Source organism: Myotis daubentonii, chromosome 16 (assembly GCF_963259705.1).
Source record: "Myotis daubentonii chromosome 16, mMyoDau2.1, whole genome shotgun sequence".
Classification (NCBI taxonomy): domain Eukaryota; kingdom Metazoa; phylum Chordata; class Mammalia; order Chiroptera; family Vespertilionidae; genus Myotis; species Myotis daubentonii.
Window position 1 is genome coordinate 13028422 of NC_081855.1, and position 16963 is coordinate 13045384.

Sequence of the window (16963 nt, forward strand, 5' to 3'; positions counted from 1 at the left end):
GAAGTCAAACTTGTCAGCCACAGCAGGCTGGTGCCAAACTGCCTAGACCTGCCCTCTCCAGCAGCTCACCTGCCTCTTTTCCTTGTAATTTTCTGCTGTTTTGGAACTCCCTCCTCCACTTGTTGTATGACTCCAGTTCATCCTCTGAGTCCAGCCCAAACCTCAACTCACCGGGGAAGCTTTTCCTAACTCACAGCCATGTCTCCTATCTGTGAGTCTCATATGGTATGGCCACAACTCTGCTGAGGGAAGGGGACTGAAATCCAGCCCTCAGTCTGCTTCAGAGGTTGTTGGTCCTGAGGCAGGACTATGGCTGCCTGGGGAAGGGGAACCTCTGCTTATCTATATATATAAAAGCCAAAGCAACCAAATGACCAAACAACCAGTTGACTGGTTGCTATGACGCACACTGACCACCAGGGGACACTCAACACACAGGATCAGGCTCCCTCCTGTCTGGATTGGGCCTGTAGGGATGGGGCCAAAACTGGCTATCTGACGTCTTCCGAGGGGTCCTGGATTGCGAGAGGGCGCAGACCAGGCCAAGGGACCCCCCCCAGGGCCCCTAGTATTGTGATAAAATACAAGTAACACAAAATCACCATAGTCACCATTTGAAAATACACAATTCAGTGGCACTTAATACATTCACAATGTTGTGCGTGTCATCACTATCTAGCTCCAGAATATTTTCATCGCCCCCCAAAGAAAGCCATACATATCACTGAGCAGTCACTCCCACCCCTCCCTCCTTCCTGCAGCCCCCAGGAGCCACTTCTGCTGTCTGTCTCTATGGCTTTGGCTATTCAGGATGTTTCATAGAAAAGGAATCATACAATATGTAGTCTTTTGTGTTGGGCTTTTTCACTCAGAATAACACTTTCAAGGTTCATTCATGGTCTATCATGTATCAGCACTCATTTCTCTTTATGGCTGAATAATATTCCGTTGTGTGGATATGCCACATGCTTGTCCATTCTTCAGCTGATGGACCTTTGGGTTAGTTTCGACTTCTCGCTATTGTGAGGAGTGTGCTATGAATATTCGTGTACAAGTTTTTTTTGAACACCTGTTTTCAGTTCTCTTGGGCAAATACCTCGCAGTGGAATTACTGGGTCACACAATAACTCAACCCTTAACTTATTGAGGGGCCACCACTGCTTTCCATAGTGGATGGGAACCATTTTACATTATATAAATGTAATTTTCCACTGGCAACATATGGGAGTTCCAGTCTCCACAACCTCACCAGCAGTTGCTTTTTTCCCGTTTTTACTATAGCATTCTGGTGAGCATGCTGCAGTATTTTGTTGTGATTTTGGTTTGCATTTTTCTGATGACTAATGACATGTAACACCTTTAATGTGATTATTGGCAATTTCCTTATCTTTGGAGAAATGTCTGGTCAAGTTCTTAGGGGCACATTCTCCTTACTTGCTCAAAGCACTGTGTTAGTGGTGCTGTGATACCCAACAGGCTCCTGGAGGGCAGGAACCCTGTGACTGCGCCCCCAGGGCCTGCGTGGAGAACACCTTCCTCTCCATAGGAGACTTTCCACCTCATAGCACTGCTGTGCCTTCACATTGGCCTCCCAGGAGCCTCTCAGAGTCAGCAGGGCAGAGGGGTTCCCAGCGGGGTTGCCTCCTTCTTTGAGAAGCCCTCTAGAATCCTCTTAATTTAGAGATGATGAATATTCAACAGGAGAAGTCACAGGCATTGACCAATCAGAGGGGATGTAGGCTCTTATGTAAACCACAGGTGCAGTGCTGCCTGATCGGCTGGCTCTCAGTCCTGCTCTTTATTAAAATGGACCCGTCCTCCCTCAGGGCAACCTTCTCAGAGTGCACAGGCCTGAAGCTTTGCTAATTTGAACTATGGAATTTAAAATACTTTGGTGGAAATGTTCATACAATTTCTTTGTACACAACTTTGGAAATAATGTGAATCATTTCCTCCTTCCACCTGCGGTGAACACACTTCAGCAGCAGTCACATGACTGCAAAGCTGTTGAGCTGAGTGAATTGGAAGGTTGAGCGAGGTTTAAGTGCTGGGCAGCCAAAATGCCTGCCGTCCACTTCTGTGTACTCAGGGGCGGGGACCACGGGCTGTTACTTTAACATGGATTCTAACTCGGTCTACAACCACTAGCAAAATAGTTCCTAAGAGTCATTTCAATATTCGTTAAGTGGCGGTCGCAGAGGTGAGAGACATGCCCCCAAAGCAATTAGGAGTTGCACGGGATAAACTGCTAGGAAGGCTAAATGACTCCCAGGTAGCTAAGGAGGAGAGCGCACTCTGGGAACGATGAGATAAAACGCTGAGAACTGAAACCAATGATATGCTAAATGCTTTAGTTCTTTGTCTACCACGACGAACTTCGCCCCTTTACCTGCACTTCCGTAGGGAGCCTGGCTGGACCCAGGGAGGTCTTACTCGTGCAAGGCCTTCAGGTTGGCTTCCCTTGCATGAAGTTCAACTCCCCTCTGCTCATTTGATGGCGCTTACAAATTCTGTGTGCATTACCACCAGCTGCGTCTACCTCTAGGATGAACTTAGGAAGTGTTTTAAGTCAGGAACAAACTAGTGGGCGCTGAGGCCAAAGAAATGCAAACGCATAGGATTCCCCTGCAGGGAAGCCCCACGCTGTGCGGCATAGAAAGCTGGATCTTGGTCCATGTACCCTGATGGCTCCACAGCTCACAGCTGTCATGCATGTGCCTAGCGGACTAAACCTATAACAGGGTCTGCATGGCTTTCCTCTTCCCAGACCTAGCTCAGAAAGCTCTGCTCAGCGCTGCTCTGTGAGCCAGAAGTCAGGCGGGTGCGTGGAGGCGGGCCCATCCTACCTTCACAGCAGCGTGCCCGGGGTTGGTGGTGCTGAGGGTGCCGATCCCCTGCTTCCCTGTGTCTGACTGGTTGCTGGGCTGTGAGACCGGGTCATTCCTGTCATTTTCTGAGCCAGAAGTTAGATCCTGAAATCCAAGTTGTAGCATTACTAGGATGTAAGGGTCAAAACTGTGACATAGACGTGTTAAAGTAGAGACCTGTCCCCTGTCCCCCCCCCTCACCCCCCGCCTCGCCCCACATAAACACACACATAGCTCTGCTGTGTGTTTTTTCAATCCTCACCTGAGGATATGTTTTTATTGATTTTAGAAAGAAAGGAAGGGAAAGAGAGATAGAGAGAAACATCTATGTAAGAGAAACATCAATCAGTTGCCTCCTGTACCCTACCTAGGTATGTGTCTTGACCGGGAATCAAACCCACAACCTTTTGGTGTACAGAACAATGCTCCAACTAACCGGGCCACCCAGTCAGGGCTAGCTCTGCTGTTTTAATCCTAGCTTTATGTCCAAGTACACGTAAGACTACTTTCTCCAGGAGAAGAAAATATGTATATTGCCAACCAATTGAGGATATTCTGAGGAGAGAAAAGGGTCATTATTAAGAATTATTCCACAAGACAGGAATAGAACCAGCCTAGTCTTGGCAAACTGGGATATCTGGTCACCCTGAGTGCGAGTTCCTCCTGCCTGTGACGAGGTCCACCTGTTGGGCTTGATAATGGGGTTGAAAAAGGGAGAGAGAGGAGTGGGTGTAGCAACTGTGGGAAAGGTAGGACATGAACGAGACAATAGGGTGTTAGCAGACAGAGGAAAAGTGTGCGTGCATGTACGTATATGTGTGTATATTTATCTCTGTGTGTATGTGTGCATATGTGTATGTGTTCTGGGTATAGCTGTATGTGTCTCTGTGTATACTTTGTGTACACATAGGTATATGTGTGTATATGCTTGTGTATGTATCTGGGTGGATGTGTTCTGTGAATGTATATTTAATGTACATGTGTGTATGTGTCTGTGGTTGTCTGTATGCATATGTGCACTTGGTGTGTGTGTTTGTGTGGATACGTAAGTGTGTTTATGTGTATTTGTGTGCATGTGTACATGTAGGGCTGCTGGGCAGGCTGAGGAAAACCCCACTAGGCCTGACGGCTTCTAGGGGCGGCAGCTGAGGGGCGGGGGGGTTGCAGTGTCCTGGAGACCCCACACTGCTCAGCCCCAGAGCCTCAGCTCCTCCCCTGCGGGATCAGCATCAGTGCTCCTGCCTGGGGGGCAGTGCTCCCTAACAGGCTATGCTCAGGAAGTGGCTGGAGCGGACCTCTTGCAGTGAGTGCTTAATGGAATGCAGTGGCTGTTGTTAATAATCATCATTGTTCTTTATAAATGTGCTTTGAGCAATATTTGCAATATACATTCTCCACATGTTAAGAGTTTGTGGATTTGTCCAGAGGCGAATGCTGTGCTTGGTTTGGGGCTGGAAGTGGCCTTGCAGCGGTTCTACAGGTAGAAACCTGCTCAGGTAAAACCAACATGCCGCTCTGCTTTGTAACCGCAGCGCCCCCTCGTGGCTGCTCAGTGCATGGAAGGGCGACGTTGAAAGCAGCCCTGCTCTGGCACATTCTGTCCCTGCGACTGTGGTGGGTCATCTAATGGCAGAGAACCTCATTTTTACTTTGTAAAAATAGGGATAAAAGGTATCTACTTGGCAGAGTAGATGCTTAAAAAGTACGTCCCAGGGTACAGACCTCGGGGTCTCCTCCAGGTGTTCTGGAGGTTTCACCACCACACAGAGCGCTGGACGGGGGGGGGGGGGGGGGGGGGGGGGGGCGGGGGCGGGTTACACGCCATGCAGACGTGTCTCTGGACCTCGGAGGGGACCCAGCCTGGCAGTGTTATTTCCGGACTATGAAGAGACGACAGGCTGAGAAGCAGTTTGTTACCTGGATTGTCCCCGGAGGACCTGCCAAAGGGATCTCCGTAGCTTTGGTGTCTCGGGGGGATGTCGCTGGGCCCTGGGGGTCTTCGCTTCGAGTGTGGTCTGGAGAAAGCCCGTCGCTGCTGCTGTCCTCATCGAAGGCAAAGGCATCTGCTGATTTGGAGAAGTTCACCTGGTTCCCTGGGGCAGGGAAACCCAACACTGGTCAGAGGCGTGGGCACGTCACAGGGCTTGCTGCACCTGCTCAGTGTGTCACCCCATTAGGACTAGCGTCACCCCTTCAGGACTGTGTGCAGTTCAAGGTAACGGTGAAGGTAATTTCTACATGGTTTCATTTCCATCTGTTGACTCAGATGGGAACTTGTGTTTATAAATGCAATGTGTTTGGCAGGGAAGAATGACTTGCATTATTGGTTAAACCTTATTTTCAGGTTTGTCCATTTCTGAACATTTTCTGTGGGCACCCATATCTTTTGAAATCGAATTGGGGGGGGGTGCTGAAGGAAAGAAAAGCAACCCCCCACCAGATGCAGCAGGAGGCCACTGGAGCGAGCAGGGAGAATGCCACCTCCGTCTCAAAATGAGAGACATGACTGAGACGACAGCGTGCCATCTGCATCCTCTTCAAATGTAACGCACAACACAGCACAGATGTTTAGCAAACTTCCTAACAGGACGAGCTAGGACGAGCTACTGAGCTTAAAGTCCAAATGTCAGAATTAGCTAATGTCCCAGGGTGTCCCACCCCACTAGTGCGTATCCATTTACAGAAGCATAAATATGTCTCGGAAAAGTCGGGGTGATCCTTCCTTGTTTATTATTTGGATTTTCTTTTGACTCCTCATATCTCTGGGTCTATTTTGGAAAATCTCACGGGCTCGCACAGGCAGAGCTGCCTCCTCCGCTGCCCACACGTCTCTGCGGGGCACAGGTACATTAGCTTGGGAAGAGGGTCTATCAGACCAGACGGCACTATAGCGACACCCTTACATGTCCCGCATGTCCCCGAATTGCTCAGTTTCATCTGGTTTACTATCCAATTGCACAGTGCGGAATGCGCCGGGGCCACGTCGCTCATCTGACCCAAGTCCGGGCCAGCTCTTCCAAAGGAATTCGGGTTTATCTGGAAGTTGCCAGCCCGGCTTCTGCAATCGCGCTGCCGAGAACTTTTGACTCCTGCTCCGCGCAGATAAGGGAGAGGAGCTCTCACCCACAGACGGGAAAGGCAGCGAGGGGCTGGAAGTAATGGAACAAATGTGGCTTGGGGCTTGTCATCGCCACCACGGCTGGCATCTGTCACGGCCCCTCACTCAGACATCCCAGGGTCAAGTCAGGAAAGAGGCCAGACTAGGACAGGGCAGGTGGAAGCCGGCCTGTGGGGCCTGCCGGCCCGGCACGGCGTGGGGCCCATATGCTGCCCCAGGGAGTCGAGGAGCTTTCAGGAGAGTCATTGTTGTTTTTCTACGGTTATAAAAGGAAGCTCTACTTATCATTGACGTTCACACCGCAGGAAATGGCCACACTAATCCTACTTCCTATGAGGAACTCGTCTCTGCTTCTAGATTTAATCCTATACGTGCAGCAGGACGAATATGCACAAATGTAGCGTGTCACCCAGACAGGCCTGGGCGAACCATCTGCTCTGAAATTTGCTTTTCTCACCCCACACGTGTCCTGGAGACCCTTGCCTGTGAGCACAGATGTCTTCCTCCATTAGAAATCAGTTTTTGTATCAGCTGCTCAGTATCCCATTGTATTAATGGGAACCTTGATTTTTCAACTTTTATTTTCAAAAGTGCACTTCTTTAATATAAAAAATTTGAAATTATAGGCAAGTACAGAGAATAATATAAAACATCTGTAGGTATCACCTGAAATAAATACATGCTATCATTTTCTCATATTTGCACTAAACAGGGGTATTTCATTGGGTGTTTGAGAAACGTCACCTTTTTCTTTGCGCCCAGGGGCCCACTGCGCCCTTTAGAACTCTGATCGCAAACACCTCCCTCTCTCTTTTAAGAGCTCAGAAGTAGCTCCGAGCCTTCCCGTCCTGGTCTCCCCAGCGAACCCTGCACTCTGCACATGAAGCTGTTTGTCACTGTCATGTGATGTGAGAAAATGTTTCTACTCCTTTCTCAAGGGCGCATTAGCCTGAGCTCTTTCCAGGAAGGTCCTGCCACTTGCCTCCGGGAATCAGCTTCTAGACATTTCTTCACTTTAGAAACCATGTTTTCTTGGAAATTGCAAATGCTACTTATATTTGTGGAATTAGAGACTTTGAGGGAATTAGCCAAATTGCAAAGTTGTCCAAGTAGTGTCCCCTGTGGGTAGAAGTGTTTTGAGAAAGGGGGTGGGGATAGAGAATGGTTTCTCTTCTTAGCCTCCGTCAACCTTACTTTTCAAGTGGAGTGATAGCAGGTGATAAGAAGAGTAGTTTGTATCGGTCATTCACTTGATAGTGCAGCAATAACAAAAACCATCAGCTTTCATTAGGCCGTGTGACGGGCCAGTAAGTCAGAGTAGGGGGCACATTTTCTCATCTCTGTTTTGAGGACCTTGCTAGGCCAGTCTGTCCCAGTGTTTAGAGACCCACTGACTGGGGCCCAGCCAGCGTCTCTCCTCTCTCTGCACACCTGGCCTGAGGACATCTCCATATTCCACAACATGTTGTACTTGAGTTTTTGCGATTTGAGGGGCCAATGTGACTTCTTGATTGTGAGAACGAAAAGGCGCCAGGTTCTGGGGAGGGTGCTCATGCTGGTTTCATTGGGCCTGGTCTCAGAGAGGGCTGGAGGGCTGGAGGGGGCCCTGGGTTGCTACCAGTCAATCAGCATGCCCTTTGCATTCTAATGTGTACCATTTGGTGACCTCAGATTGAGGCACTAGAATGACATGGAAAAGTCTAGAAGTCAAGCATCTGGAATAAAGGAGTCAGTCACCTGTCCCATTTCCCCCAATTCCTCAGTTACTCTCTTCATTTCCAGGCTTCCCGCTTTAGGAGAAATCGGGAGAAAGAGAAGCATTCCCAGACACGGTATGGTGGGGACAAGGCGAGGCATGCGAAGGAGGTTATTCTTGGGTTGCCACGGGACACAGTGGAAATGTCAGGGACGAGACTGGGGAATGCTGGGGGGCAGAGGAAGGAGGGAGCAGTCCCAGACTCCCGGAGGAGGCAGGATTCAGCCAAGCCCGAATGACTGTCAGCTGTGGACAGGCCACAGAAAGGGGGTGGCGGCAGTAAAGGGGAGCGAGGAAGGGAAGTGACGGGCAGAGATTCGGGGAGTCTGGTGGGAAGGGGAGGAAGACACTCTCCCAGCCAGGGGAGAGGCTTATTTGGGACCAGTCCCTGGAGAGGCACAGCTTCCACGCGTCTGCTTTACCAAGTGACAGCGATCACTACAGAGGTTCCTCTGCTTGCACCAGTGAATTCACCGTCAGCACACGCAACCACATGCAGGTGCACCCGGATGCAAAACCAGGGTGAAGGCCAAGGCCGCAAATATGGCTCCTGTCTGGTATCTAAAAGCACGAAGTGCCGGCTCGGAATATGCCGACAGACACGCGAGGACCACTCAGGGGCTGTCAGGTCAGGAGACGGGCATTGGCCCCGGCCCATCACCACCCCCGGCTACAGGGGGGTGAAGTGGTGATGCCAGGGCAGACCACGAGAGAAAGGGCACAGAGCCCTCACACTACACCCTCAGCTCGGACTCTGTGGATGCAGAAAACCTCGACAGCGGAGGGGCCGTGGAGAGAACAGGGCCGGCTGCCCCCCCATGATGCACGAGGGGCTTGGCATGGTCCGTAGGAAGTGGGGCTCTGCGGTCAAACAGGCTTGGTTTGATTCTCGGTTCTACCACTTCAGTGGCAAAGTAACGGTTGGCGGTTATTTGACCCGGTGGAGCCTCCGTATCCCCATCTATAAAATGGGAATAATAACAATCGCTACCTTTCAGGGTTTTGAGGATGCAAATGACACGGCATGTGTGAAGCACGTTGTGCGTTATTTGCATGGTCCCTGCAAATGCTCAGTAGTTTCTAGCTAGCTGCTGTTATTGTTGGTGTTGTTTTTGTGAGGCGTCTCTCTTGTCTCAAGTTTACTATCATCCAAACAAGAGAGACCACCCAGGAGGCGGTGTCCCTGTGGTCAGCTTGGCAAGGGTCAGCGTAGCTCCAGGGAGAACTGGTGTGTCTGAGTGGATGGTCAGGCTGGGAAGGCAGAGCCAGGCCTTCCCCGGAGCAGGGTGTCGCAGGAAGGGGTGTCACATCACCCCTCTCCTTCCTGGCCAGGCCAGACTCCTGTGGAGCGGGATGGAGGTCGGCTTATCTGGCGGCCTCAGGAACAACCGAGTCTATCAGCTTCGTGCTGTGGCCCTGGGCCTCTGCGCCAGCCTCCCCCCTGCCCAGCTCCCGGAGTGCTGTGCACTGGCTATTGTCCCCGGACACACTTGGGACCCGCGATGACAAGGACCTGCTTTGGGAAGCCCTGATATCATCCCCCAGCTATGCCCTTGGGCTGGCTCTGGGCGCTGGCCCCTGGGGATCTTGGCCTGGTGACTCTTAGCTCTCCCTCCTCCTCTTGGAAGTGATTAGATGAATGAGTCAGTTGTACTTTCCTCCGCGTAAACATTTAAAATTCCAAGATTAGAGTGAGATAATGGGAGTCCTAGTTACCTTTCTGCTGGGCCCACACGGAGGGCTGAGACCACGCAGTGGAATGTGAAAATGGGCCCAGCTTCTTATCTACGCTCAAAGCTGAGCGGGCACTGCCGGAGCTATTTTAATTCCCGACAGGCCATCTCCTAACCTCCTCCTGGAAGGGGCTCAAGCCAAATCCATTTCCCCAGGGAGCAGGCTGTGACGCGGAGGTAGATAGGGTTTCAATGTGGCTCTTGCCTGAGCTATTTCGATACTGGAGATACCGCGGCTGCAGAAGACGGAGTACAGTACATTGCCCAGCAAAGACAGACCACCTCTCTTGCTCTGGAAGGGGATCGGGTGCCTTTACTATGGAAATAGAGTCAGTGGATGTTTGAAGGAATAAGGCTTCCTTCCCTCAGATTCCTGGCTACAAATTTGCCGCGAGGTCTCCAGACATATACTGATCCAGGGCTACATGGATTGGGACAGTTAACTTGCTTTCAAGCACTTGACTGAGCTCTTGGGACTAATTCTCTAGAGACCAGATCACCAGGAGTATAGAGATCATATAGAGATAGTTAGCACTGTCTCTCCTTCCCCTGCTCAGGGCCCCACCCTTTCACACCTCTCTCTCTTCTAGAAACCTCCCCCCAGCTGCAGGACATCCCCTGACCACTTTCAAGGAGGCCTGTGGTCACTTCAGTGGGCGGCAAAGGCCAACACCAGGACAGCTGCCTTCTCTCAGTGCCAGATAACTGTCCTTTTTGCCACTCCCACCCCTACCCCCTGCCATAGCTACTGGTCCCTGATTCTTCCTTCCCACCTTTTTCCCAGAATCTTCCTCAAAAGAGTCTTTTTTGCCGAAACTGGTTTGGCTCGGTGGATAGAGCGTCAGCCTGTGGACTGAAGGGTCCCAGGTTCGATTCCGGTCAGGGGCATGTACTTGGGTTGCGGGCACGTCCCCAGTGGGGGATGTGCAGGAGGCAGCTGATCGATGTTTCTCTCTCATCGATGTTTCTAACTCTCTATCTCTCTCCCTTCCTCTCTGTGGAAAATCAATAAAATATTTTTTTTAAAAAGAGTCTTTTTCATGTGTGTCTCAGTGTGTTTCTTTCTTTTTTTAAAAAAATATGTTTTTTAATTGATTTCAGAGAGAGGAAGGGAGAGGGAGAGAGGGATAGAAACATCAATGATGAGAGAGACAGACTCTGTGGATGACCAGGAGTCGAACTGTGACCTCCTGGTTCATAGGTCAATGCTTAACCATTGAGCAACACTGGCTGGGCTCAGTGTGTTTCTCACCCTCCTCTCCCCCCCAATAATTTGCCCTTTAAAAATTATTTCTCATTATGGAATGATAGAGTTTGTCCATGAGAAAGGTATCCTAAAGCAAACCTTTCCTTTTCATGCCAAAGCAAATGACTATCTATCTGTCTTATTGTCTATTTGCTTTACAAGTGAATGATAAGAGAGTGTCAAGACTTCCAGAGTCTCAGATGACTGGATACTTAGTAAATATGATTTTTCATTTTGTTTTACTGTGAAGCCTGAGCCTTGGGGACACAGGTGAGTGAAGACTAGCCTGGGGTCCTTTAGAAAAGTACGTGACAGTGTGAATGGGTGACTTCTGGACCAGCCCTGTGGACCAGAAGCGTTGCTCCCTGAGTTAAAGGGATATGGTGATAGAAAACAAAAAACAAAACTCATCAACCTTGGATAATGAGGCTGTATATTCTGAACCCTGGGTTTGCTTTTTAAAGAAGAAGCTGAAAAGCTGCTCAGGCATTCAGGCGGGAAGCCCGGCTTGGTCCAAGGACAAGGTGAGAGTCCCTGGGGAGGAGGCGTTTGTCTATGGGAGCAGAGCACCCCAGCCCTTCTGTCCTTGGGACAGCTGGGAAAGCAGCTGGGCTTCTGTTTCACTCAAGCAGAAACCAGGCCCCTGGACAATCAACAGCTTTCTTGGTAGCTAAGGCATGCTCCTGCCACGTGAGGAAAATACTCAGATGACTAGAGAGAGAATTAACGAACTTGGAGTAACCCTCCCCCGCCCCCTCTACCCCTCCGGGCACTCCACACTGAGGGATCCCTGAGTAACAATGACCACGCATAAGCTGAACAAGGCCACGCTAAAATCCAGCATATAATTTCTGTTCTCAGAAACCATCACCCCTACGTAACATTATATTTGTGGTATTCAGTATTCTGGCCCGAGAGAGGGTGGCTGTTAGTGGTTTTCTCTGCAAGAAAAGCAGGGAGTCAGGTGTATGCTCTGAGATGCGGCCCCTCCTCCTGTGGAAGTCAAATCAGCAAGCTCCCGATTCCTCCTCATGTCATTCTCCTCAGGCAAGCCTGCCTTTCCTCCCGCTGGGACCTGTGAAATTCTACCTGACTCAGAAGATACACTTGCAGGCCGGAAGTGGGGTTGCTAGCTGGCTCCATAAAGCAGAGGAAAGTGTTGGGGAAGACTCGCTGCCGTCATTCAGCTGACTGCAAGAGGGGTTGAAAACGGGGAGTGAGAAGACAGATCCCAGAGCGAGAACTGGTTCTCTGTTGGGAAAGGTTCTAGATGACTTTATCTTAGGGTTGGAGAATAGTTGGCCTTTAATAAAACCTGGAGGGAGTGAGACAGTGACCGAGCATTTCGCTCAGAGCTTGGCAGAAACACAGAAACACAGCTGCAGAGAGAGCTGGAAAATGTAAACACATCCGGAAAGGCACGTGGAGGGGGGAAGTGGGGACACAGACGCCAGGAGAACGATACCCAGCAAACCTCAACCCGAGTCACCGCTTTATCAGGGGAGATGATCTGATCGTGAGACGTGACAGAAAGGTAGGTGGGCTGGACCATCATCACCATGAGAAGTGCTATTCAAAGTGCTGTCTCTGCAGCTGGTCTTGGAGCAACTCCCTCTCTTTATGACATTTCACCTGATGATATCACCTTGCTCACATGCGCATTGAAAGGTACCACTAACGAGGCTGATGCCTGGTTGATAACAGGTGCTCAGTCCCCATCGCTTTCCCTGGATTAGGTCACACTAAATCCTCCACCTCTTTCTGTAGCCATTCCTCTCTTTACTCTCCAGAGAATCACTGCCTCTATCCCAAATATTGCAGGAGGACCTCACCTTAGCTCTCTTCCTGTTTTATACACCATCCATCCCCGTAACCACCCTCTACCGGGCACTCCTAATTCTTTGTACCCTGCACTACTTCTATTTTTTTTGCAGCATTTATCATCTTTTATTGTGTTATATAACTATTTCTTGTTTTCGTTTTTTGTCTATGTCTCCCCCACTAGACTATAAGCTGTTAGAGCAGAAGTCTGTATGTTTTGTTTACTGAGATATCCCAAGCACTTAGGGTTGTGCCTGACACAAAGAAGATGCTCCATAAATATTAAGAAATAAGTGAATAAAAAGGCAATCTTATCTAGTCCATCTGTTTAAATTACCATATACACTAAAGTCTCCCAAGTCCATAGCTTTAGACCAGTGGTTGGCAAACTGCGGCCCCTTGAGTGTGGCTCTTCCACAAAATGCCACGCGCGGGCATGCACGTACAGTGCGATTGAATCTTCGTGGCCACACTCGAGGGGCCAAAGAGCCGCATGTGGCTCGCGAGCCGCAGTTTGCCGACCACTGCTCTAGACCAATACTTTCTTCTGAATCCTAGTTTGATAGCTCCCACCGCTTACGTAATCCCTGCCTATTGAGTTCTCCCGAGCCTTTCAAACCCAAGAATTCTTCATCTCTCCTCAAATCTGCTCTTCCACTCATGGTCCCCATCTTGATAAATGGCTGCCAGTTACCCAGTTGCCTAAAAGAGAAGCCTCGGTGTCATCTTTGACTCTTTCCTTTGTCCAAACTGGTATCTTCTACTGACCATCTAATCATGCAAAACCAATGACCTCTCAGACCCTCTTTTCCACCCTTGCAGCCATGACTCTTGTTCAGGCCCTCAACTCCCATCCAACAAACCAAACAGCCTCCTAATGGAGCTCTTTAACTCCATTTCACTTCTGCTGAGGCCCCTTCACAGCAAAGCTATCACCGATAGAGGCGGATGACTAGAGACATTCCCATTTATGATAGAAACAAACTAAAATGTTATCAACAACATAATAAAAAGCATAACATATAATTAACAGTGTAATACTGCTATTGAAACACTGGCAATGCAGAAGTAATAATAATTTTCTACTATGTACTATATTGATAATTATTAAATTATATAATAAAATATTTTTGCACAATATAGAGTAATATAAATTATATGTGCTTTATATGATCATACATATAATTTTACATATGATATGCATCTATATATGATGTAACTATTTTACATACAATAAAATACACTTAATTATAGAATATTAAACTTTATAACATAAAATTTACACAAAATTCGTAATTTATAAATTTAAATATATAATATGTAATTTCTAAATAAAACAAAAATTATATATAATTTATGTTATAAATATTCTGTACATAATTTTAACAATTATATTAATTATATAAGATATTAATAAAGCCAGAATGTTGCTTTTCAAGTAGCAACCAGTGCATCAAGGCAGAAAAAAATGTGATTGTCTACTAGACAATCTAAAGTAAACTGAGAAACTATTCAAACTATTAAGAAAATCTTCAAAATTATAAAATAAATATGCAAAATCAATAGGCTTCTCATATGTCAGAAATAATTGACTTTACTTAAAGAAAAATATTTAGGAAAATAAAAGAAGACTTGAATAGGTAGAGAGAGACTGTATTTTTGCTTCAGAATTAATATATTTTAAACATATGAATTCACCATAAATTAATCTATTAATTTACTGTAGTCCCAAATAAAATTCTAACAAGACTGAAGTTGGCATGTGATAAACTGATTGTAAATTGCACCCAGCATATACTTGTGAGAGTAGCCAAGAAAAATGAGAAAGATCAGATCAATGTAAAGAAACTTGTGAAGACAGATACTAAAGCAAATTGTAAAATATATCAATAAAACTGTGTAAAACTAAAGTTATATCTTTCTCTTAAACCATGCACTTAAAATAATTTCATATGCACTAAGGATTGAAATTTAAAAATAAAGTATATAAATGTTAGAAGACGATAACTATATTCTTGAGCTAAAATGTTTTCAATAAATACATTCAGAAACCATAAAGGAAAAGATTAATAAATCTAACTATATAGAAATTGAAAATTGCTATAGGTAAAATACACACACACACACACACACACACACCCCAAGGACACACTGGTAGAGGATGTGCAATATCTATGACAGATGGGAGATTAGCATTTCCCCCTACTACATAAATAGCTTTTACATAGCAGTAAGGGAAGAAAATGCCTGGTAGAAAAAAAAAGGAGTAACCATGAATTGACAATGACACAAAATCACGTAGAAAAATATAATCTCACCATAAACCAAAGAATGTAAATTAAAATGAGATCTTTTGCCTGTCATATAAAAATCAATAATAAGCTTGCATGCATGGAATAGAATGTTCAAAGAAATGATAAGAGATGCCTGTTGGAGAACATTTCCTAGACCTTATCAGAATAAGGATGGAGAGAGTGTGTGGTTGAGTGGGCTAGTCCAAATTCAAAGGCACAGGATAATTAGCATGAAGGGAGCGAGTATAGATGATGGTAAATCGCAATGGTATGTTTAGGGGCACTGATAGGTTTGCATATTGTCTCTCCCAGAGTTGATATTTTCGTATTTACAGGTTCTAAATACAAAATTCATGTGGCCTTTGAATGGCTGGGTGAGAGCAAGATTTTAGAATGTGAGTAACGGGATGACCAGAATGGCGGAATGACCAGAACGACTGGTCAACCAGTTGCTATGACACACACTGACCACCTGGGGGCAGATGCTCAATGCAGGAGCTTTCCCCGGTGGTCAGTGCAGTACCACAGTGGAAGCGCCACTCAGCTGACTGGGATGAGCGTCGCTCCCACAGCGGACTGATCCCGCAGGCCATGCCTCCCACCAGTGCATGAATCCTGTGTACCGGGCCTCTAGTAAGTTCAATAATAGGCTTCATGTCTAATAAAATGTCTTTATACATACTTTTGACAAAGTGTGGAAACATTTAAATGTGTATTGCTTATTAAACATTTAATCCTTAGAGCTCTTTGTGGACATAATTGGAAGAAAGTAAATTACTCTAACTTTTCATGGTAAATGCTCCTTTCTTCCTTCTAGTTTTCCCAAGTTTCACCCCAACACCTCTATGAATGGGTTCAGTATCCTCAGGCTATTTGGGTCCATTTGCTCTAAATGGTTCAAAAAAATCTACAAAATGATTTTATACGGTTTATGATAGAATTAGAGTTTGTGTCTCCTCCTTAAGTATTTGCACTTCAATTTTTTTTGGCACATGTGAGGGTTGTCAAAGAGTTTTCACATGCTTCTATGACCTGAACTTTGCTCCAAGGGCCTAGGAGTGGGGCGGGAATTGTGGTCTTCATCTGAGAGAGGTGAGGTAACTTAGGGAAACCCCAACACACAGCAGGCGAACTGGACTTAGAATCCAGGCCTTCTCGTTGGGGTCCAGTGCCCTTCCCACTCTACTGGTCTACTTTCCTCTACACGAGGAGGCCAAAGATGGCCATGAGGGAACCTTGTAGAGAAGATGTTTTGAGGATTACATCATGTCAGGTTCTCAACCTGCTCAGCTAGAACAACATTCATCTATGTCTGCCTGACCTTGGACGGTGAGTGGATGGGAATTTGTTCCCCACTCTCAGCACCTCTGGTTATGGGGAACATTCTGGACAGCATCCCATGGCCCTCACCCCCGAGCCCAGCATGTCAGGGCCACAGCTCCCCCCGATCCTGGGGCACAGGGAAAGCATGATCGTTCTACTACCTTTGATGGCCTCTTTCACAGTAGAATCCACAGGGAGTATGTTCTTCTCCACCAGCTCCAGCGGCCCCGGCCGGAGAGCAATTTTTTCGTTGAGATCATCTGCAAGTCGGGCTCTTTTCAGCTTCATCTGAGCAGCGGGAAGGGACCTCTCTGCCGTGGAGGCTAAGCAGGGGAGGGAAGGAAAAGGATCAGCTCTCCAATGCCATGTTATTTTCGATTTGTTGCATTTGTAATCAAACATTGTGTCATCTGGTGCTCTACCATCCTAATAATTTTTTAATGCAGTCATCATTATGTCACATGGATTAGCAACAAAAACTAGCCACTTCCAAAGAAAGACAAATAGTGAGTCAGGCAAACAGAAAAGTTAGAGAAACTTGCTTTGTAAGGATTTTTTTTAAAAAAAATGTGCAGTTTGGTGATTCTGTAAGCAATTAGTACACGGGGTCTACATTGCTTGCTGACCCTAAGCTACAACCTTTGGATGCACATCCTGTGTGTATGCTGGTACAGGCTCAGCCTGCAGAAAATGTTACCTATTCTTTTTTTTTTAAAAAAAAATATATGTATATTTATTGATTTCAGAGAGGAAGGGATAGGAAGAGAGAGATAGAAACATCAATGATGAGAGAGAATCATTGATT

The 16963-nt window shown here is 47.1% G+C and overlaps 1 protein-coding gene across 3 annotated transcripts in view; it reads right to left on the bottom strand.

Annotated features, from left to right (window-relative positions):
• MYOCD (myocardin) overlaps positions 1–16963 on the bottom strand; it is an 87223-nt gene that overhangs the window by 23670 nt on the left and 46590 nt on the right. For all 3 annotated transcript variants that reach the window (XM_059668583.1, XM_059668582.1, XM_059668584.1), the window contains 3 exons: positions 16320–16481; positions 4785–4960; positions 2847–2972 (listed from right to left, as the gene is read on the bottom strand). In XM_059668583.1, coding sequence (XP_059524566.1) covers positions 2847–2972; positions 4785–4960; positions 16320–16481 — 464 coding nt within the window. The remainder of the gene's footprint in view (positions 1–2846; positions 2973–4784; positions 4961–16319; positions 16482–16963) is intronic.